The sequence below is a fragment of the Balaenoptera acutorostrata genome, chromosome X (genome assembly GCF_949987535.1).
Source record: "Balaenoptera acutorostrata chromosome X, mBalAcu1.1, whole genome shotgun sequence".
NCBI classification, from domain to species: domain Eukaryota; kingdom Metazoa; phylum Chordata; class Mammalia; order Artiodactyla; family Balaenopteridae; genus Balaenoptera; species Balaenoptera acutorostrata.
In genome coordinates, this window is record NC_080085.1 from 20,164,737 (window position 1) to 20,184,566 (window position 19,830).

General features: G+C 42.2%; 1 protein-coding gene across 1 annotated transcript in view; it reads left to right on the forward strand.

Annotated features, from left to right (window-relative positions):
* The window catches only part of PTCHD1 (patched domain containing 1), a 49,886-nt gene extending 31,937 nt beyond the window's left edge, over positions 1 to 17,949 (forward strand). The window contains exons 2-3 of the mRNA XM_007185459.2: positions 4,362 to 5,022; positions 16,152 to 17,949. Coding sequence (XP_007185521.2) covers positions 4,362 to 5,022; positions 16,152 to 17,806 — 2,316 coding nt within the window. The 3' untranslated portion in view covers positions 17,807 to 17,949. The remainder of the gene's footprint in view (positions 1 to 4,361; positions 5,023 to 16,151) is intronic.
* The last annotated feature ends 1,881 nt before the right edge of the window (positions 17,950 to 19,830 follow it).

The window sequence follows — 19,830 nt, forward strand, 5'->3', positions numbered from 1 at the left end:
TTGGAAAAGCATACTTCAAGCAGCTGTAACAAATCTCAAATTGATATTTATGAAGTTAACTTTCTCTCACTGAGGATCTGATTGTATACTTTGTGGGTGTCACTCATCTTCGAATCATGTCATGTTAGAACCAAATTGTCCGTGGAGATTAGCTAGACCAACCTCCTTTTTTTACTGAAAAATCTGAGACATGAAGAGGCAGAGTGACATTCCTAGGGTCTCCGACACTCCTACCTAAGCAGCAAAAGCCAGACTTGAAGTCAAAACTTCTTATTACTGGATTCCATTATGCCCCCCGGTCTTTTTTCTTGGTAAGCCGGTTTTAGAAGTTTCATTTGGCAACTAAAGAGGCTGGATGGAGAATAAGAAAATTCAGTAAGTTCAAAACCCATCCCCTTCATTACCTGTTAACATTGCCATGTTCCGTTGCTGCCTAAAGATGAAGTTTGGCTGTTTGGATTCTTTCTGGTCTCTCTTAATGGACCCCAGATCCCCAAATGTGGCCGTCCCACAGTTCAGTCACATCAAGGCCGGTCATTTGAACCAGGTGGGCTGACAATTCTTCATTCTTCCCGAAAAGTTCTAAAGTTGCCCTGGTCTAGACTCTCTAGGCCTCAATTGCTCCAGCTATAAAACGGGAATAATGATTTAACCATGTCCATAGAGTCTTGTATTGAATAAATTTTGAAAACTATATAGAGAGTACTTAGCAGACTAGTTACTATTACTGTCATCATTCTTAGCCTGAAGGGTGATGAGAGAAAAGAATCTAACAATTTAAACAGTATGTTCAGAGCCCTAGAATGAATCTCAATTTAACATTCAGTTTGGCCTCTTTGGCGGCAAATACAATAATAATAAACATATTGTGATCAAGACTGACATTGGATTAGGCTTTACTAGAGCGCTCGGCATTGTCTACTGTTAGGATAGTCCCTTTGTTTTGGACGTCAGATCTCTTATGTGATTTTCCATGTGTAAGTGTGAGCACCCTAAATTCAGGGAAATTAGCCTATTTTGACAACACAGTAGATTTGATGAGTACTTACTGAATGTGTGTTGAGTGAATAATCCAAAATCTATACATAGTTATAGAAACGTGGATTATATGCTGATTCACATGACAGATTCAGACTATATTAAGGGTCAGGACTATTACTTTATGTCATTTCCCTCTCCTTTTCTTTTCTGAGGGTCTCTAACCAGTAATAAGCTTACAGGGATTGAGATTGTCCATTTCGTGGACTGAGGTGTCTTGGTCACCATCTCACTATCATGCTATGATGTTCTCCTATCTTTCTTTCCCCCTTCTGCCCCTAAGAGCAAAGATTAATTTAAAGGCAAAGATGAAGTCACTGTAAACTAACTTGTCATCGTTTTCACGTTCCTTTTCTTTTTCAGTGCAGAAATTTAAAGTGAGTATAAACCAAAAAAAAAAAAAAAAAAGCATAGCTTTGATCTCTGGCTTCCATTTTCCCCTGTGAATATAATCTAAGATCACCTACTAATGCCTCTGCTGTCCTGAGTGGGGCTCCTTTAGGAAAGTAAATCAAGGTATTCTAAAACCCTGTACAGGTAGATGTCCAAGTAGCACGTGCAGTGTGCAGTGTGGAGAGCCAAGAGTAGACTGTGTGTGTACTTGACGTGTAGGCATAAGAACCAAAGATCAGAACTGAGTAATCCCAAAAGTCCCAGGAGGGAGTCTCCATTCTCCTTTCCCATACCTCTCATTATCCTCTCACCTCTTATCCCACAGCAGAATCCCAGGAGACTCCCCCTGCCAGGTGGGTAGCCTCAGCCAACACCCCTTCTCTGGCTGCTTTTTCACCCTGCCACTGAGAAGCAAGAGTGACACATGTTCTACCCACCTTCCCTTCGAAAATTCAAAGCAGGTGAATCTCACAGCAGTTCTGGTACTGAGAGTTAAGAAATCTTCCCTCTCAAACTTCAGTAAGGTTCTTATTTTCCAAGCCTCCCTCCTATGAGCTGGTGGTACAGGGGTTAACAGCATGTCTGCTTTCTTTGGTCTGTGGTCCCAGGGGGTCCCAGCAGTAGATCGGCAGAGTTGGCAGATCACTAAATAGTTTACAACTCCCCACCCAGCATGGCATGGTCGCCTTGGAGAATGGATGGAAAATATCCCCTTGCTATAATTGGGTTCAGCCCTGTGGCTTAGCACCATCTTATTTGGCAATCTTTTCCTCTTGACATATTTAGTAATCACTCTAAGGGAGATTTATTAGACTGTTCATGGGAACAAACAATGCACTAAATATTACACATATGCATGCTTTCAATACCACTCCTTTTCTAGCCTATTCTGAATCTTTCCCCCAAAGTCTTTCTTTTAACTCTCTCTTGTCTTTAAATTCCTCTTGGTTCTTCTCTCCTCCAAAGTAACTTTTCATATTTTGGAATTTTTTTTGTAGTTAGGAGTTCTTTTAATCAAAATTCACTGGGCCAAGCTTCGAGAAGAATGGATGAAAACACACTCTCAGTGTTTAGAACCATTCAAGACATTTTGCTCTTCATCAATCCCAAAGCATCAAAACAAAAATTTAGCATACGGTTAGAGTTTTGTGAAAACAGTCTCCTAGGTATCCCTGGGACATCAACTCGTGTGTGTGTGTGTGTGTGTGTGTGTGTGTATGAAGGAAAGGACTCAAAATATTTCAGCCAAATGTAATACAATGAAGTGTCTCCTGAACCTCAGGGTTGGGGCCCATGAGGAGATGTGAGGAAGGAGGCACTGAGAATGTGGATTAATAACCCATGCTCTGTGCTAACTAAAGGACTTTGGCAGCTGGTGCCCCTCAGACATTTTCAAAAAACATAGTAAGTATCCCACTCACCCTGGCACATGCATGCACAGGAAAATGTCTCAGCAAATAATCCAGCTACAGCAGATTTAAGAGCAAATCTATCAGGGTCACGGAGACGCTCAGAAGGTTATGAGTTATAATGGCGCAGCAACAGTATGGCAACTCTGGATATGAGGTTTTTATTCCCTTTAAGTGTGAAATGTTCCTCGTTCATCAGGTATGTAATAATGGCTAGCTCTGCTCTTTGGAGAGCCCTCTCAGTGCCAGACACGGACCTAGATGTGCTCATTTGTTTAACACTCAGCTACATGTCCACTAATGGCCTCATTTCACAGAGAGAAGGCCTTATTTTCTCACCTTAGACTGTAGATTACACACGCTCCTACATATCTGAACTTGAGCCCTTGTAATTTTTTAGAGGTGGGGCAGTGAAAGCACAAAACCAGGATTTAGTTGCTAGCAAGAACCTTCATCTAGCTTCTGGTATTGCCAACCTAGAGGCGTATGGTGAGGGGCTAGGAGCACAGGTTCTGGAACCAGACTGCCTGGTAGAGCCCAGCTCTGTGTGGCCTTGGGCAAGTGACTTGGCTTCTCTGTGTCTCAGCTTCCTCGTCTGTAAAATGAGGCTAGTATTTGTACCTACTTTAGAGTTTCTTATAAGGATTAAATGACTTAATCCATATAAAGGGCCTAGAACTGTGCCTGGCACGTAGTCGGGGCTGTTAAATGAGTGTCTGTATTCCCATGTGCACTTGGATCACAGGCATACAGAACCCGGGCACAGCAAATCTGATTTAGGGCAAGGTGTGCAGAATAAATCCTACTGTGTTCCCTGAGCATGATTACCATGTATCCCAGCCAAGCTCTGCAGTTACAGCTCCCTTCCCACAGAAGCAGAGAATACAAGGGCCCTCAAGGTGAACCGCTTGTCTTTTATGTCACAGAGTGACTACATTGAATGGGGAAATCATTTAGCTGCCCTACAAATCGGCAGCAAGGGATGGGCCTACAGGGGATCTGTGCACTTGGAATTGCACCTTAGTTCACTCTTTACATTTTCAAGGGGGAGACCTTATAGTGGGGTGGACCAATATCAGATTTTCAGATATTTATAGACCAACTGAATCACACATAAAGAACACACAATAATGCTGGTGCTCCTCAAACTTTAGCTATATCAGAATCCCCCGGAGGGCTTGTGAAAACCCAGATTCCTAGGCCACACCCCAGAGACTGTGACTCGCCAGGTCTGAGAATTTTCATTTCTGACAAGTTCCCAGGCTGTGCCCATGCTGCTGGCCCAGGGACCACACTGTGAGGACCACTAGTCAAATCTGTGGTTTACATCCTTACTACCCACTTCTGATGTAAGGTTGTAACATTTAATGTGAACTCTTTAGCTTAGAGATGAGATGGCATGAGTGACTCCCTTTCCCCTCCGCCACAAAAAATAGAGACGTTTGAATCCACAGAGCTAGTGTCACTTAGTAATGTCTTATTTTTGGTAATAAACACTGACTCTCATTTTTTTCCCCATAGTTGCATGCTGCTGTGACCAGGATCCAGGTTCCAAGGCCTGGATTTAATTACACATTTGCTCACATATGTATCCTGAATAACGATAAGACTTGCATCGTGGACGACATAGTGCATGTCCTGGAGGAGCTAAAGAATGCTCGGGCCACCAACCGGACCAATTTTGCTATCACGTACCCGATCACTCACTTAAAGGACGGGAGGGCAGTTTACAACGGGCACCAGCTTGGAGGCGTCACCGTGCACAGCAAGGACCGAGTGAAATCCGCAGAGGCCGTCCAGCTCACCTACTACCTGCAGTCAATCAACAGTCTCAACGACATGGTGGCAGAGAGGTGGGAGTCCAGCTTCTGCGACACCGTCCGACTGTTCCAGAAATCTAACAGCAAAGTCAAAATGTACCCTTACACGTCCTCCTCACTGAGGGAAGATTTCCAGAAGACCAGCCGCGTATCAGAACGTTACCTGGTCACCAGCTTGATCCTGGTGGTCACCATGGCCATCCTCTGCTGCTCTATGCAGGACTGCGTCCGCAGCAAACCCTGGCTGGGCCTGCTCGGGCTGGTGACCATAAGCCTGGCCACTCTCACTGCGGCCGGGATCATCAATCTGACTGGTGGGAAATACAATTCCACCTTCCTGGGAGTCCCTTTCATCATGCTAGGTAATTACTACCCTTTGTTCTTCTGTTTCCTCCTTCTGGTGGTGGTGACTGGGTTCCTAAAAGGCAAGGAGAAGCCGCCTAACAAGTCTGTTTCATTTATGGCATCCTCCTCTTGCCCAGAAGCCCTGGGGCCAGTTCTATAAGGTGGTGTTGGGTCACAAGAGGCAGCCTTATCTGGTAAATGTGCCGGAAGTCCAAAGTCCTGGGTTCCAGCCCTGGTTCTCCGTTAAGTAGCTGCGTGGTGTTTAGCAGATATTAATCTCTGTGCTCCAGTGCCTTAGGTTGGGCTTCCCCAGAAGCAGACCCTGAGACAAGGATTTAGATACAAGTACTTTGAGACCCCAGCATGGGAGTGAGGACATGAAACAGGGAAGGAAGACGATTCAGGGTATGTTAATCAGCAGGTTACTGCTGTGGGCACCTGTGGCTTAGTCCCACTGGGGACCTTTGAGACCTCAGAGGTCTCCTTGAGGGGTGAGGAGGCTGAAAGCTGCACAGTGTACCCAGAAACCCTATGTATGATTCACTGAGGGCTCTCCCCCGAGTCATTACTCCCCAGCACTTCCCAGGGAAGACCAAGCACATTCCTGCAGCTGGAGAAATCCCTCAGGCTACCAGTATTTGGAGTAAGAAGACTTCCGTGAGCTCAAGCACGGGGAACGGGAGGGCGCACGGGTTGGGCACGAACAGTGTCCACTGGCCTCGGTTTCCCTACCCGATGGACTGAGGGGATGCGAACATCACACAGAAGGATATGGTAAACGTACGAGAACTTCGAAGGCAACAAGTGAGACATAAATAAGAAGGTAACTTTTTCCTGTCTTTGCTATGAACTCAGGAGAACGTTTTAAAATGATAGTGTGAGAATCCCACTATGTTCTCTCTTGGAGGCTGCAGGAACTTCCTGATAGAGATAATTGTCAACGTAAAGCCATAGTGGTCATAACATAATGTCACTTGCTCTGTCCACCTGATTTTGAAGGTGCCATGCCCAGCAAACCTGATGGCAGAGTCCTCGTGGGCCAAGGATTCAGTTAGCTTCCCCCTCTTCTTTGGCAACTTCTCATCAATCCCTTTAGCAAAATTAAGATGTCATTTGCAATCAGATACTGACATGGCAAATGAAGTGACATTTCTCATTGGCTGAGAAAAAACTATGGTGGAGTTCATTAGTATGCCTTGTGTCCCGTTTGGGGGTAGCAGAGAAGAAAGGAATTTACTCGGGAAATCTCAGCTGCATGATGGTTAAATGATAACGTGCGGGGCTGGCGGCCTCCCATGCTCTGCGGCCTGTGGGAATTGAGACCCAGGCAATAAACACATACTAGCAGCCTTTGTGGAAAAGTGGGGCACCGTGCGGAGACTGAGCATGCTGCGAATTTACCAGCTCGGTTTACTCATCACTGCCGAACTCAGCACCGGAGGAGGCTGCTACACTTCCTCCTGAACTCAGTCTGTTAAGACGGCAGCCTCACTTGCCTCTTTAAGTAACCCCAAGACAATGTGGGTCAGTTGTGGAATACAGGGCGGTTCCTTGAAGCGTGAGTAAGGACTGGTCATGAGGAGCTTCCACAGAGGCTTGAGTCAAGATTTCAGTTAAAATGTTCTGCTCATGATTAGTCAGATGCTTGGGGGGTTTTTTTGTTTGTTTGTTTTTTAGCTTTTCATTTTAAAAATACAGTGTTTTTTTTTTTTTTTTTTTTTTTGCTGTGATTGTTTTTGTGGGAGGAAGATAAACCGGGATAAGGGTTTATGGGAAACTGAAGGGAGACAGGTTCTTAAGGTGAGGAAAAAAGGATGTCAGGGCTAGAAAAAGGACTATCATTCCTGGTTTTATGACACTCTTAAGTAGTTACCAGTGAGCTCAAAGAATGATACAATATTTAAAACTTCCTGAAAATGAACTGCATTCATAAAACAAAATTACAATATTTAGAGGTCCTTAAACTTAATTTTTAAGTAAAACTGAACAGTAATATTCAAAACTTCTTCAAATTAATTTCACTAAAAAATCAATTTCACTATAAGTAAAATGAAATTAAATATTCAAAACTTCTTGAATTTTATTAAGTAAAATAAATTATAATATTTAAAATTTCTTAAAACTGATTTTTGTACTTTTTTAAGTTTTAAATATTGTAAGTAAAAGTCAACACAAAAAGGAATACAGCAGGTAGTACTGGTGTGGGGAGGGATGTAAGAGATGGAAAGATGCTGTTAGCAAGGGAGACCCAGTATCAGTGAACTTCACATGAATTCAATTCAGAAAAATCTGGCATTTGTCGTGAAAGAGATCAAGCGCCACAGTGCTCCACACACCCTTGCTTGTAATTTGTGAGGAATGTTACATGCACTGATTTGATGGCAGTTTTCCCTGCTGACAGTCAGTAGGCAACCTTTCTGTACATTTTCAGCTCAAAGAGATCTCAAATTACTTAGTCACAACATGAAAGGAAGCTACGCATTTCAGTAGCTAAGGCCCATTTGCAATAAATACTTTGCATCGCGTAATGGATGCTTACTATGCTCGTAAAGCCAACAGCGTCTGGATTTAGGATAGTTGCCCTTCTGTATTTCTCAGATAAACTCTTCGTTCTCAGATTTGATTGTAAAATGAAATATAAGCCAGAGCATGCTCATAAATGTGGCATTCAGGACCAATGTTTAATTCTGGTTTTTTGATGACCAGTCCTAAAATGCCAGTAAATATTTCAAGTGACCAAGAAGAAATGCAGTGCAAAGCGTTTTGCACTATGAGTCAGTAAACTTGTCCAGTTTCTAAAGTAAGCAGATTTAAGCAAAACTTCTTGATTTTCTGTGATATTAATATACTATCAAATAAAACTTTTAAAAATATATGGCCTCCTTTAGAAGGAAAAGTATCTTAGAAAAAGTCTCTTTTTCCTTTCCAGACATTTCCTTGGCCGACAATAGGTCTATAATGTGATAAACAATTATAGATTTAAAATTCAACAAACTAAACAGTCTCAGTGTGATGCCAGTCACATAAGGCCAGATCCAGCCAAATGCCAAAATGGCAGTAGATTTAGAATGGAAAATTTTAAGACCATGTGTGTCAAGCAGTATTAACCTGACAAAATTCCAGAATAGGAAAGAATTTGGATAAACTCTGAGAGTTCACCATAATGGGATGTGACTGTGTGTTTCTAGCCAAGACGATATGTGACATCTCTGGCAATAAGAATATATCCTACACAGATGAATCATTTTGGCAATGATGTAAGCATAGATACATCAGGATTTAGAATGTTTTTAATCAGTGTCATGCATATTAGACAACCCCACTTCTGCCAAAACCCCTGTCCATATGAGTCAGATCAGTTTATTTAGAGCTGAAATTCTTAAAGGTCTACAGTATCATAAATGCTCATTGACATTTTTTAGTTGTTATAATTTGGAGAGGAGTTTATTTCATCCATACCCCTTATGCGTAAAGTAATATCCTTTCTTTCCAAACTATGTTAACACCAGGTATTGAGGTACCTGAACTGCCATTTGTAAACATCTGACACTCATCATGTTAATCCGTTATGGAATTTCCTTTAAAGGATGAGGATTTACAACGTTGCCCTGCAGTTGGGTATGATTTAAGAAATTGGCACAGGTTTTGTACATGCAAGCTCTCCTTACAGGCTTAATATTTCCACAGCTTTGCTGATCAGACACAAATCAGGAAAGGAATGGAATGCTGGAGAATATAGAAGGGAACAGAAGGAAGGTTTTCTTCCTTCTTCATCTGGCAGGTTTGGTGCTTCATGTACCTTCTGTACAGCTAAAACGGGAGAATTGAAGTTGCAGTGAAAGATATTTTGGATATTACTTTATATGTGGTAATCTAATTTATAAGGGTTGCTTTGCATTTATTAAGATACAAGAGCCTCAGAGACCAGATGAGATGAAAACTTTTCTTCAAGAAAAATATTCTTCAAGCCCTTTCACATGTTTGGGATTTTGAGACAGTCTAATGTCAAATCCAGGGTTCCCTCTTCCTTCTAAATTATCCAGCCAGGCCACTCAAATTCAAGGACAGGAAAGGAAGAAAGGATGTGATTAAGTGCTAGGAGGAGACTAATAGCAAGGATGTTTGGCTTCGTTCAGGTATATATTCTAAGATTATCTGTATGTAGCAGAAACCAGAAGATCAGGTTCAGTTCTCTGAGAATTTGTTCTTATTTGCTGCCACCTAGAATCTGATGCAGTATATGGAGCTCAGGCTTATAAAGAGGTAAAAGTTCCTGTGCAAGAAATTTCGTTCTAACGGAGAAATTGGAACTCATAATTATCTTGGCTCTAAACTTAAGCAAACCTGCAAAGTTTTGCTTTCCTGATGAGTATTCTGGTATATTTCTAAAGTCATGAGAAATGTGGGAGGGAAAAATCAGCCAGATAATAATAAAATACAAAATTGTCAATATTCAACCATTTTTCACCTACAAAATTGGTACCAATATCTGACCATTTTTGAACGGCAAAAGTGATCATTTCTTATGGCTCAACCTACTACATTATCGTAGAAGTCCATTATTTGCAACAATAGGACAATCTACATGATGGAGTAGAAGTATGTTAGAATGCTGTGGAAATACTCTGCGTAGATATAAATCACTAAAAGGTTCAGTAGTTTCTAGAAAAATAATTGATTTATAGGGGTTTTGTTGTTCCCACTGTTGTTTACATCTGATTTGAAATAAGAGAGTAATTTTTCACAGTTTTTTCCTGAATAGCTTTTTTCTAATGACCTGTGCTCACTGTGGGACTAATTTACAAGGATGCTGTGTAAGCAAGTTTTGTGGCTAGTTCTCAGCTTTTTATTCTTATGCTCCACCACTCCTTACAGTAAGGGGTGGGTGGGGAAAAATAGGTTTGAGGGGATGGATCAAACACATTTTATTGTCCTATCCTTAACCATAAAGGAAGACAAGAACGGGACTAGGGGCACAGTCCAGGAAGGCAGAGCTCAGTTAGGCAGAGGAATGCAAGGATGCTTCATCTCTGACCCAGGTCTCTTGGGTATCCTCTGGGTGGTCTAGCCAACTAGTCTAGGGAATAGGAGAGTGGCCAATTCAACTAGTCTAGGGAATAGGAGAGTGGCCAATTCAACTAGTCTAGGGAATAGGAGAGTGGCCAATTCAACTAGTCTAGGGAAGAGGAGAGTGGCCAATTCAACTAGTCTAGGGAATAGGAGAGTGGCCAATTCCATGGAGGTCCGGCAGCTGGAAGCAACATCAGGACACTGAGCTGGTTAAAAAAAAAAAAAAAAAAACAGACCATGAGGAGAGACACCTAGCTTGTTGTTGCATTTGGATTAGCATCTCAGAAAGTCACTGCTGGGGCCCGGCAGTGTTGACCAGATGGGTCTACAGTAGCTCACAACGCCAGCAGATTCATAGTCATTGTCAAGGAAACCCTGCATTTCACCTAGGCTACTTCACCAGCCAAGAACCAAAATGTAGATGGAACCTAAGGGAGGGATTCTAGCCCCTTTGCTGCACTGACTGGTGTAGCACCAGCAAAATAAATTTCATATCAACCTACTAGTCATCTTGTGTGTATGTGGATGCATGTGTGTGTGTATGTGGGTACATGTGTGTGTGTCTCTGTGTAATCTGGGTGCATAATACGTATTATATATCACATTACCTATATTATATATCATATGCAATATGATATATTATGCAGTAAGTTCATGTTTATATATATTTTTATGTGTTTATAACATTACATATATTGTTTAAATGTTTGAATAGAAATACTATATATTTCTCTCTATATTACATAGTATATATTCACACATTTTATATGTAAATATATAAAATGTGTTTGAATAAGATATGCCACATATACATATATTTATATATTACATGTGTCTTCTATATGAAGAGATATTACACAATGACCATAGCATATATTATGGGCCACAGTTGTACACACTGATTTTATATAGTGCGTGCGCGCGCGTACACACACACACACAGAGTATGTAAATACTTTATCTTTAAACAAGGAAGAGCTATTAGCCAGTTCATTTCTTGGACTCTTATTTGCAGCTCTCAAATGAAGGAAAATCATTTCTCAGATTAAAACCCAATGCTGTGATTAGAATTACCAAAATGTGACAAGCCTCTGGTAGAAAGAGTAAGATGTGTGTATTCGCCCTGATGTGAGCATCTGTCTTAACTTAAACAGAGTACACCTTTACTCTCACTCTTAACTGTGAGACAAAACAGGCTGTGATAAACCAAACAATTCAGCATAGAAAGTAAATGTTTGTAACAGGCAAAGTGTAAATGTAACCCAATTAATGAACTTCTCCCTTAAAACAGATGTTACTCAAGCCAGACATATATACACTTTAAATTTCTTCTCAGAAAAACAAAAATCATGAATTTATGTGGATGTCATGGAAGGAAAAGCTTTCTATAAACATGAGCTACTTAGTGAAACTTGCCTAAGAATAAAATATGTTTTAAGCAGATTTTGCTCATGCATTCATTATACTCCATGGATTTTCTAGAAGAATGTAGTCATTTTATTTCCATATATGAAATCTGGCACTGCCCAGGCATGCTATAAATGGCTTCATTGTCTCCTGATATTAAATGTTTTCCCATTGAAACTGAAAGCCATCTCATTTTACCTCCTCCATCTTCTTAGTTATTCCTTACTTTTAGGAACTCAGGATGAGGAAATCCTGCTAGGATTAAAGGATTAAAATGCGAGGAGCGTCCAAAGGCATCAGCCTCCGTGCTGTGGTCTGTGTGCTGGGGAAGGCAGGAGGATCTGGGCCTGAAGAAAAATCTGCCTTACTAAGTCCAAATGGACAAAGTAGATCGATTTGCCTGTGATATTCATTGGCCAAAAAAAAAAATAAACAAATCACCCAGACTGCCTCTGATAGCAAAGCCATTAAATACATTTAAAATATAACTGACTTTATGAACAACTTTCCGGAAGTGTATCTACTGGGTAAAGTTAGGTTAACTCTCAACTATTCACTTGTCGATTCCTGCGTCAGTGGATTGTAAACAATCCCAAAGGCTTGGGTCAGGTCCCAGAAAAGAGTGTGGGTGAGAGTGAGATTTAATCTGTGAGTATTCCTGAGACTCACCCTAAGTGACTGGAGGATTTTCCACCATTAGTGTTATTTATCATCTGTGCTGCCTTGTCTCTTCATTGCCTCCAAAGCCTGCAAGTTAACTGCACATAAAGATAGAAAATTCTTTGGAAAAGAAGAAAAATGATTAGCCTAAATCCTTCGGTATTTGACTTTACTAGATGAAAATCCCAAAGTCTACTGCTAATAAAATTTAAATTGCACTCCTGGTATAAACTGTATCTGAACACTGGTGAAGAGCTCTACTGTCCTTATCCCAGGGCCTGGCTAAAAGCCTACGCTGCCACAGAGCATTCACTCATGAATAATCAGAACTTGGACCTGTGTGTGCGCGTCTTGACACACTGATAGGCATGTGTTCATATGCATGTAACTATACAGACATGCGATGAATCAAAACAGAAACAAACATCTTGAATGTGCTTTTCAAAGACTAAGTGAATACTTTAAAAGCTTCTTTATCTTCAGAATTTGATAGAATCAGTATGTATTGTTTAGCAGTTCCCTCTGGCAATTCATCAGCCTTAACCACTGTGACTGTAAGAGAGGGAGTGCGCTAGGATGCTGGTCAGTTCCTGGCAGGCTCACTACCACACAGCAGTCTTTGACTTCCAGGTCTCGGGCTGCCCCAGGTCTTGGACCTGCCCCTTGGATGATGAGCCCAGGCTCCCATTACGTGCAGGGCCTCTGGTCACCAAGGGCTAAATCTATTTGTTGACACTAAAGAAAGGAGGCAGCTGCTGAGAGAGGAAAGTGGAGAGGAACAGAATGTACCAAAATCTTTCTTCCCTGCCTTTCCTTGGTTTTCATTGGCCCAGTTTCTGAAATGGATGTAAAAACAAAGAGCAGGGCTGGCTGGAGGAAAAACTGGGAAGGAGTTAGTCTCTGTGAGATCCTCCTTACCTATGATTTCCTCTGCACTCCCTCCCCATCTCCATTCTCTGTCCCATTCCCCAGACCAAAGGGAAGCTGCTTCAGTAGACACACTATTCCAGAGGGGGCTGCATTTAAAAGAATACCCTTGAAGGCCAAACCACAGGGAGTTCAGCTGTGATGATGGGCAGAGCAGACATTCTTGGGGGGCAGAGCATTCCTCATGTCCTACGGCTCTTGGAACATGTCTCCCCTTGAGTCCAGGCCAGAAAACAGGGGCTCCACAGTTCAGCTTTCCATTAGGGTAACAGATCAACCTCTTCAACATAAATACCCAGCTGTGAATCAGGTCTGGTGCCAGCTAGGCAGTCCAGGCTATTCATCCCTGGGAGGCGCCCGCAGCTATGTTGGCACTCACCCCTCCCTTGACTGACTGAGCTTCAGTAAGGAGGCCCAGTTATGGTGTTAGCAGTTGTCCCTGAAATCCAAAGAGCTCTTTGAAGACAGTGCACAACTGCAATTTGGAGTTTAGGGTGTAGGCATCTGCTAGAGGGGTGTGGCTTGAGAATCAAGAATCTAGCCTATCAGGAATAACGGTGGGAGCCTTTGCAGGCCAGGCCAACAGTGACTAGCAACAAATGGTGAGTGATCAGGTAAAACAGATTCTTTCTCAGGGCTTCCTCTTCTGGCCTCTGTATCTGTATGCACACCCCTATAGCGAGAGGAATGAAGGAGAAGCATAAGCCCCTATGAATAAAATCAGAATCCTCTGGAACTGCCCCCAGAACCAAGAACACGTGATGTGCAAAAGGAGTCAGGACTCAATAAAAATGATCAAACTATAGAAGGATAAGGCATTTAAAATGCAGCAACAGATCTCAAGAGACAGGCGAACAGCTTACTTCCACCTTTCCTTGAGTTTGATTATTTTCATTCTGGACCCTCAAATGCCTTACTCTTTTTACCTAATAGCTCTGTTAACTCAAATTCCTTTCGTCAATTAGCTTCTAAGATCATCCAACAGCAAGGTAAGAAAAGGATTCTTATTGTATTTTCCAACAAGAATCAGGGTCAGATAATGCCATCATAAAACATCACACCAATTGTAAAAAAGGACTGCAAAACAGATTTAATTCAAATCCTACTATATGAGTAATTCTAATCCTGCTCCATGCATCTTTATTTTCTTACCATATTTAATGACTCAGTACCAAAGCCCTGTTTTAAAACTTTTTTTTGTTTGTTTCTAGCAAGAAAACACATAAAATTCCATTTGCCATTTTCAGTGAAACTCTGAAGTGTGTTTTGCCCACCAGAACTTATTCTACATAGCGCCAGATGAAATGGTCAGTATTGTTTCCCCAGGATGCAGATGCCTCGGAGGTACTTTTTTTACCCTCATTTCAAGGGATCAGTTATTTTAATCAAAATCAGCTGGTCCTTCCTGAGAACACAGTGGCAACAAACTTAATAAATAGTTTTCCCTAGTAACACTAGACATTAACTATCTAAAACATAATTAGCAACAGTATGCCAGTCAACAAGTGCACTTTTTACTTCATGTCTGGGGAGTTTAGGTGCCTCCAATTTAATAGGGGCCACGGTGCTAGTTCTCAAATTGACAGTCTTGACCTGCCCTCTAAAAGTGGCTATAAAGCAGTGCCTAGTAAATTAAGATAAATGCCAAATCTCTCTGAGAAAACAGGCCTATATCGTGACTATGAAATGGGCATTCGGGTTTGAGGCCAAGACTTCACAATAAATATATAAATACCAGCCTGGGCACGAGGGAAGACGAGCGCTCAATGACTGAACACAAGATAACAGTGACTCACTTTACTCAGTATTACGATTGGCTGGAGATTTTAAATTCATTTTTAAAAACAAGACTATTGTACCACAGGGTAAAGATTTTATTATCCTCAATAATGGGATTGAATATGCCAAGGCGTAGAAGCAGAAAATGAGATCTGCTGAACTCAGTGCCAAGACAGGGGTGATAGAAAGCCACAACAAGTCACTTTGTGGGTCTTTTCAATGTTGCAGCGGCCTGGAAACTTGGGGAGGCCCGTCCAGGAAATGTCTGGCTCCAACTAGGAAAGATGGGAGAAGTTTAACTAGATCTGGTTTCAGGCAGTAGAATAAAGTCAAAACGGGCACTTACTGTACCTGTGCTGTTCCAAGGTTACTGGAATACTAACCAAGGAGCCAAAGGCACTAAGTAGTTCGGGAGGGAGGTTACTGATCTGGTCCGGTCCCTCAGAGGCCACTGCCAAAGAGTGCAGAGAAGCCAGCAGAGCCACCGCCTGCTTGAGACGCCATCCATAAACAACCAAAACGGGACAAACATCCCTGAAGACAAGAGACACGCCACAAACCTTCAACCTGAATTTTCATTTTTATCCACTGAGTTCATGCGAATCTTGTTCCTTCTTCCATCCTTCCTGTTCACTGAAACTTATCCCTACTTATTTTGCTTCCCTCTGTTTCGCAGATTTATTGCTTCTTGCATTGATATTTGGGGAAGAAGAAAAAAGAGGCTGTGATTTAGGTTTCTGTGAAGGCTCAGATTAAATGCAGTGCTTCTTTCTCCCTAAAGCCTTCTACTTGGCCAAACTTAAATGAGGTGATGAGACGTTAACTCAGAACCCTCTGCCCACCGCCTTCGTCTGTGCTGACCTCCAGCCAGACTTGTGGGGATGACAAGCAAAATGATGAGTGGCCAGGCATCCTCTCTGGAGTGTTCCACCAACCAAGGCAAACAAATACTCTGCAAACTGCACCAACAACCCTAAACTATCAATGTGCATAATCCCCAAAAGATATAGGCACACGTCTACTCAGATTTTTATAGGCAAAAGTCCACCCAGCTTTCTTGAGCCAGAAGGAAGCATGAAGATCTTAGCTCCTCTATCTTCCCTCTATCCCTTAACATTTATGATTCACTAAAACACGAGTTTCTCTCTCCACAGGAGAAATCAGTGACATTTACTGTCACCTGTCACCCCTAGGATGGGTTATACTTCCTTTGACCCAGTAGTTCCCCAGGACCAAGGTGTTTCCCCTCTTTAGAGAGATTAGCCTTTTAAATTTTTGATCTGGTCTTTTTCTGCCCCCTCAGGTCATGGATTATATGGGACTTTTGAAATGTTATCCTCCTGGAGGAAAACTAGAGAAGACCAACACGTTAAAGAGAGAACTGCAGCAGTCTATGCAGACTCCATGCTCTCCTTTTCTCTCACCACTGCCATGTACCTGGTCACCTTTGGCATAGGGGCCAGCCCTTTCACGAACATTGAGGCAGCCAGGATTTTCTGCTGCAATTCCTGTATCGCAATCTTCTTCAACTACCTCTATGTACTCTCGTTTTATGGTTCCAGCCTGGTATTCACTGGCTACATAGAAAACAATTACCAGCATAGTATCTTCTGTAGGAAAGTCCCAAAGCCCGAGGCATTGCAGGAGAAGCCCGCATGGTACAGGTTTCTCCTGACGGCCAGGTTCAGCGAGGACACAACTGACGGCGAGGAAGCGAACACTTACGAGAGTCACCTATTGGTATGTTTCCTCAAACGCTATTACTGTGACTGGATAACCAACACCTATGTCAAGCCTTTTGTAGTTCTCTTTTACCTTATTTATATTTCCTTTGCCTTAATGGGCTATCTGCAGGTCAGTGAAGGGTCAGACCTTAGTAACATCGTAGCAACGGCGACACAAACCATTGAGTACACTACTGCCCAGCAAAAGTACTTTAGCAACTACAGTCCGGTGATTGGGTTTTACATATACGAGTCTATAGAATACTGGAACACTAGTGTCCAAGAAGACGTGCTAGAATACACCAAGGGGTTTGTGCGAATATCCTGGTTTGAGAGCTATTTAAATTACCTTCGGAAACTCAATGTGACCACTGGCTTGCCTAAGAAAAATTTCACAGACATGTTGAGAAATTCCTTCCTGAAAGCCCCCCAATTTTCACATTTTCAAGAGGACATCATCTTCTCTAAAAAGTACAATGATGAGGTTGATGTAGTGGCCTCCAGAATGTTTTTGGTGGCCAAGACCATGGAAACGAACAGAGAAGAACTCTATGATCTCCTGGAGACCCTGAGGAGACTTTCTGTCACCTCCAAGGTGAAGTTCATCGTCTTCAATCCGTCCTTCGTGTACATGGATCGATACGCCTCCTCTCTGGGAGCCCCCCTGCACAACTCCTGCATCAGTGCTTTGTTCCTGCTCTTCTTCTCGGCATTCCTGGTGGCAGACTCTCTGATTAATGTCTGGCTCACTCTAACGGTTGTGTCCGTGGAGTTTGGAGTTATAGGTTTCATGACATTATGGAAAGTAGAACTGGACTGCATCTCTGTGCTATGCTTAATTTATGGAATTAACTACACAATTGACAACTGTGCTCCACTATTATCCACCTTTGTTCTGGGCAAGGATTTCACAAGAACGAAGTGGGTAAAAAATGCCCTGGAAGTGCATGGGGTAGCTATTTTACAGAGTTACCTCTGCTATCTTGTTGGTCTGATTCCTCTTGCAGCTGTGCCTTCAAATCTGACCTGTACACTGTTCAGGTGCTTGTTTTTAATAGCATTTGTCACCTTCTTTCACTGCTTTGCCATTTTACCTGTGATACTGACTTTCCTGCCACCCTCTAAGAAAAAAAGGAAAGAGAAGAAAAACCCTGAAAATCGGGAGGAAATTGAGTGTGTAGAAATGGTGGATATCGATAGTACCAGAGTGGTTGACCAAATTACAACAGTGTGATAGCGTCTGCTTGTTATATTTTCACCCTAGGTCTTATCAAGAGCAAAGGGATGATGTTAATGGAAACAAATTGAAAGTTGTTCTTTGGTTTTTAAGAATAAGAAATAGGCATTGCCAAAAAAAGTAAAGGACAAGGTGGGGAAATGGGCATTGCATATTTTCAATCTTTAAAACAAAAGGTTGTCATCAGAGAAAATTTACACACACACACACACACACACACACACACACACACCCTAGGAGACTCATAGTCTCTTAAACTAAGATCAAATAAGCAAAAGCTTATTAGCAAGCAGAATCCTATTTTATTCACACTGCAGATGTTGCTGGTATTGTGACAAAAACCTTCTGATTGAAAGGTCAGCTGCCAAGGCAGAAATAGCTTTGAGCATTGCTCAAACAATAAAGCTTCCAGAACTTCTGCAGAGCGGTAGCTCCAAGCAGCGTCTGTGGTTTAAGGTCTAAGGTTTTTGCCATCTCATCTAGCTCCCCAACACCCCAATGAGATGTTTGTGAAAGTTCTGGCCACCAAAAGCAAGCCAGAACCTCAGAAACAGACACATGGCGGAGTGGCCATCACCCATGGACTGAAACTGAGTCGCCTCTAAACTCACCCAGGTGAGGCAGTTTTGTTGTCCAGAATGAATTTATCATACGCCCCACCCACCCACCATCAATATACTTTTAACACTGGTATGGTTTGGTTAATATACCTTTAAACCAATGACAGCTCCAGCAATGCAGAGTTAAGGTGATTCTATTTAGGTATATCTTGTTGCTTGTCACCAAATGGATCTGCTTTATTAGTTACAGCTCTTGGCAGGAGGCTCTGAGTACCCAAAACCACAGAGCCAAACCCAAATACCTGGCATGATGAAGGAAAAGCAGGTGTCTACTTGAACCCAGAGATAGTATTTCCATTCTGCCAAAAAAAAAAAAAGGCCAGCTGGTACAGCTGTTTGCGGTTTGGCCCTACATGCATTTTTTTTTTTTTTTGCATGGATGCCCAGAAACAACATCTGCCCACACATAGCTGAGGAAGGAGAAATGAACACTGACATGGTTATCTGCCACAGCTTCCCACTTGTAGTGCCAGTCTGCCTTCGCTCAGGAGACGTGCTTGCTCAGAGATACAGAGGAGAAAAGTCCTGAAACTTTGTAAGTCCTGAAACTGAGAACTTCAGGCAGACATAAAGGGCTGAAAGTGAGATAAATGGAAATGACTGGAAGATGTAATCACCACCATAAATCTATCAACGATGACAGTCAAGCTTTCCTGCTAACCTGGCTGCACTTTCATCTTCCTGGTCCCCACGCCCCCCACCTTCGTTGGTACCCCTCTACTTCCTTGCACGGCCCTTCTGTACATTATCAAGCCTAGATGTTTATACTGCTGACTTGCAGTATCTACAGGATCTAAACAGAAATGGTTTGATCTGAAGAGGCTGTGTATGTTGCCCCCGACCCCTGCATTTCTTTAAGTCTATAAAAATGAAGCTAAAACCTGGTCACACTTGAGGTAAACGTCTACAGTATTTTTCCCTTTTAGAGACGTAGCTTATTTAGACATCTGTAGTGGTAAGCATTTCCCCAAAGCACCTTACCTTTCTGGACCTTAGCGGATGTACTGTGCAACTTCCCCATCCCCTGCAGAGGAGGAAACTGAGACCTAGGAGAATAAAGTGACTCACACAGGGTCACAACACTGGAGGGTTTCCATCATTTTCGCATGCCTAAGACAGGGCAGGCCAATTTTAGATCTTCTCATAAGAGGGCTACTACTCCCTTCAAAGTACATTTCCAAGGAAGAAACATAGGACTTATTGGCCACAAGGCAGACTTTTTTTTAATGTCTGGGTACTGTTTGGGATTTAGGTTTACCATTGTCTTTCCAGACAGCAAAAATGCCCAAATGATTCAGATGTAACTACACCAAGTGCAAACCTGTGCTTTCTATTTCATGTACTGTTGTTCACCCAGTTCTAAATATATGTGCAGGGGATCATAGCTAGTGCATTACACAC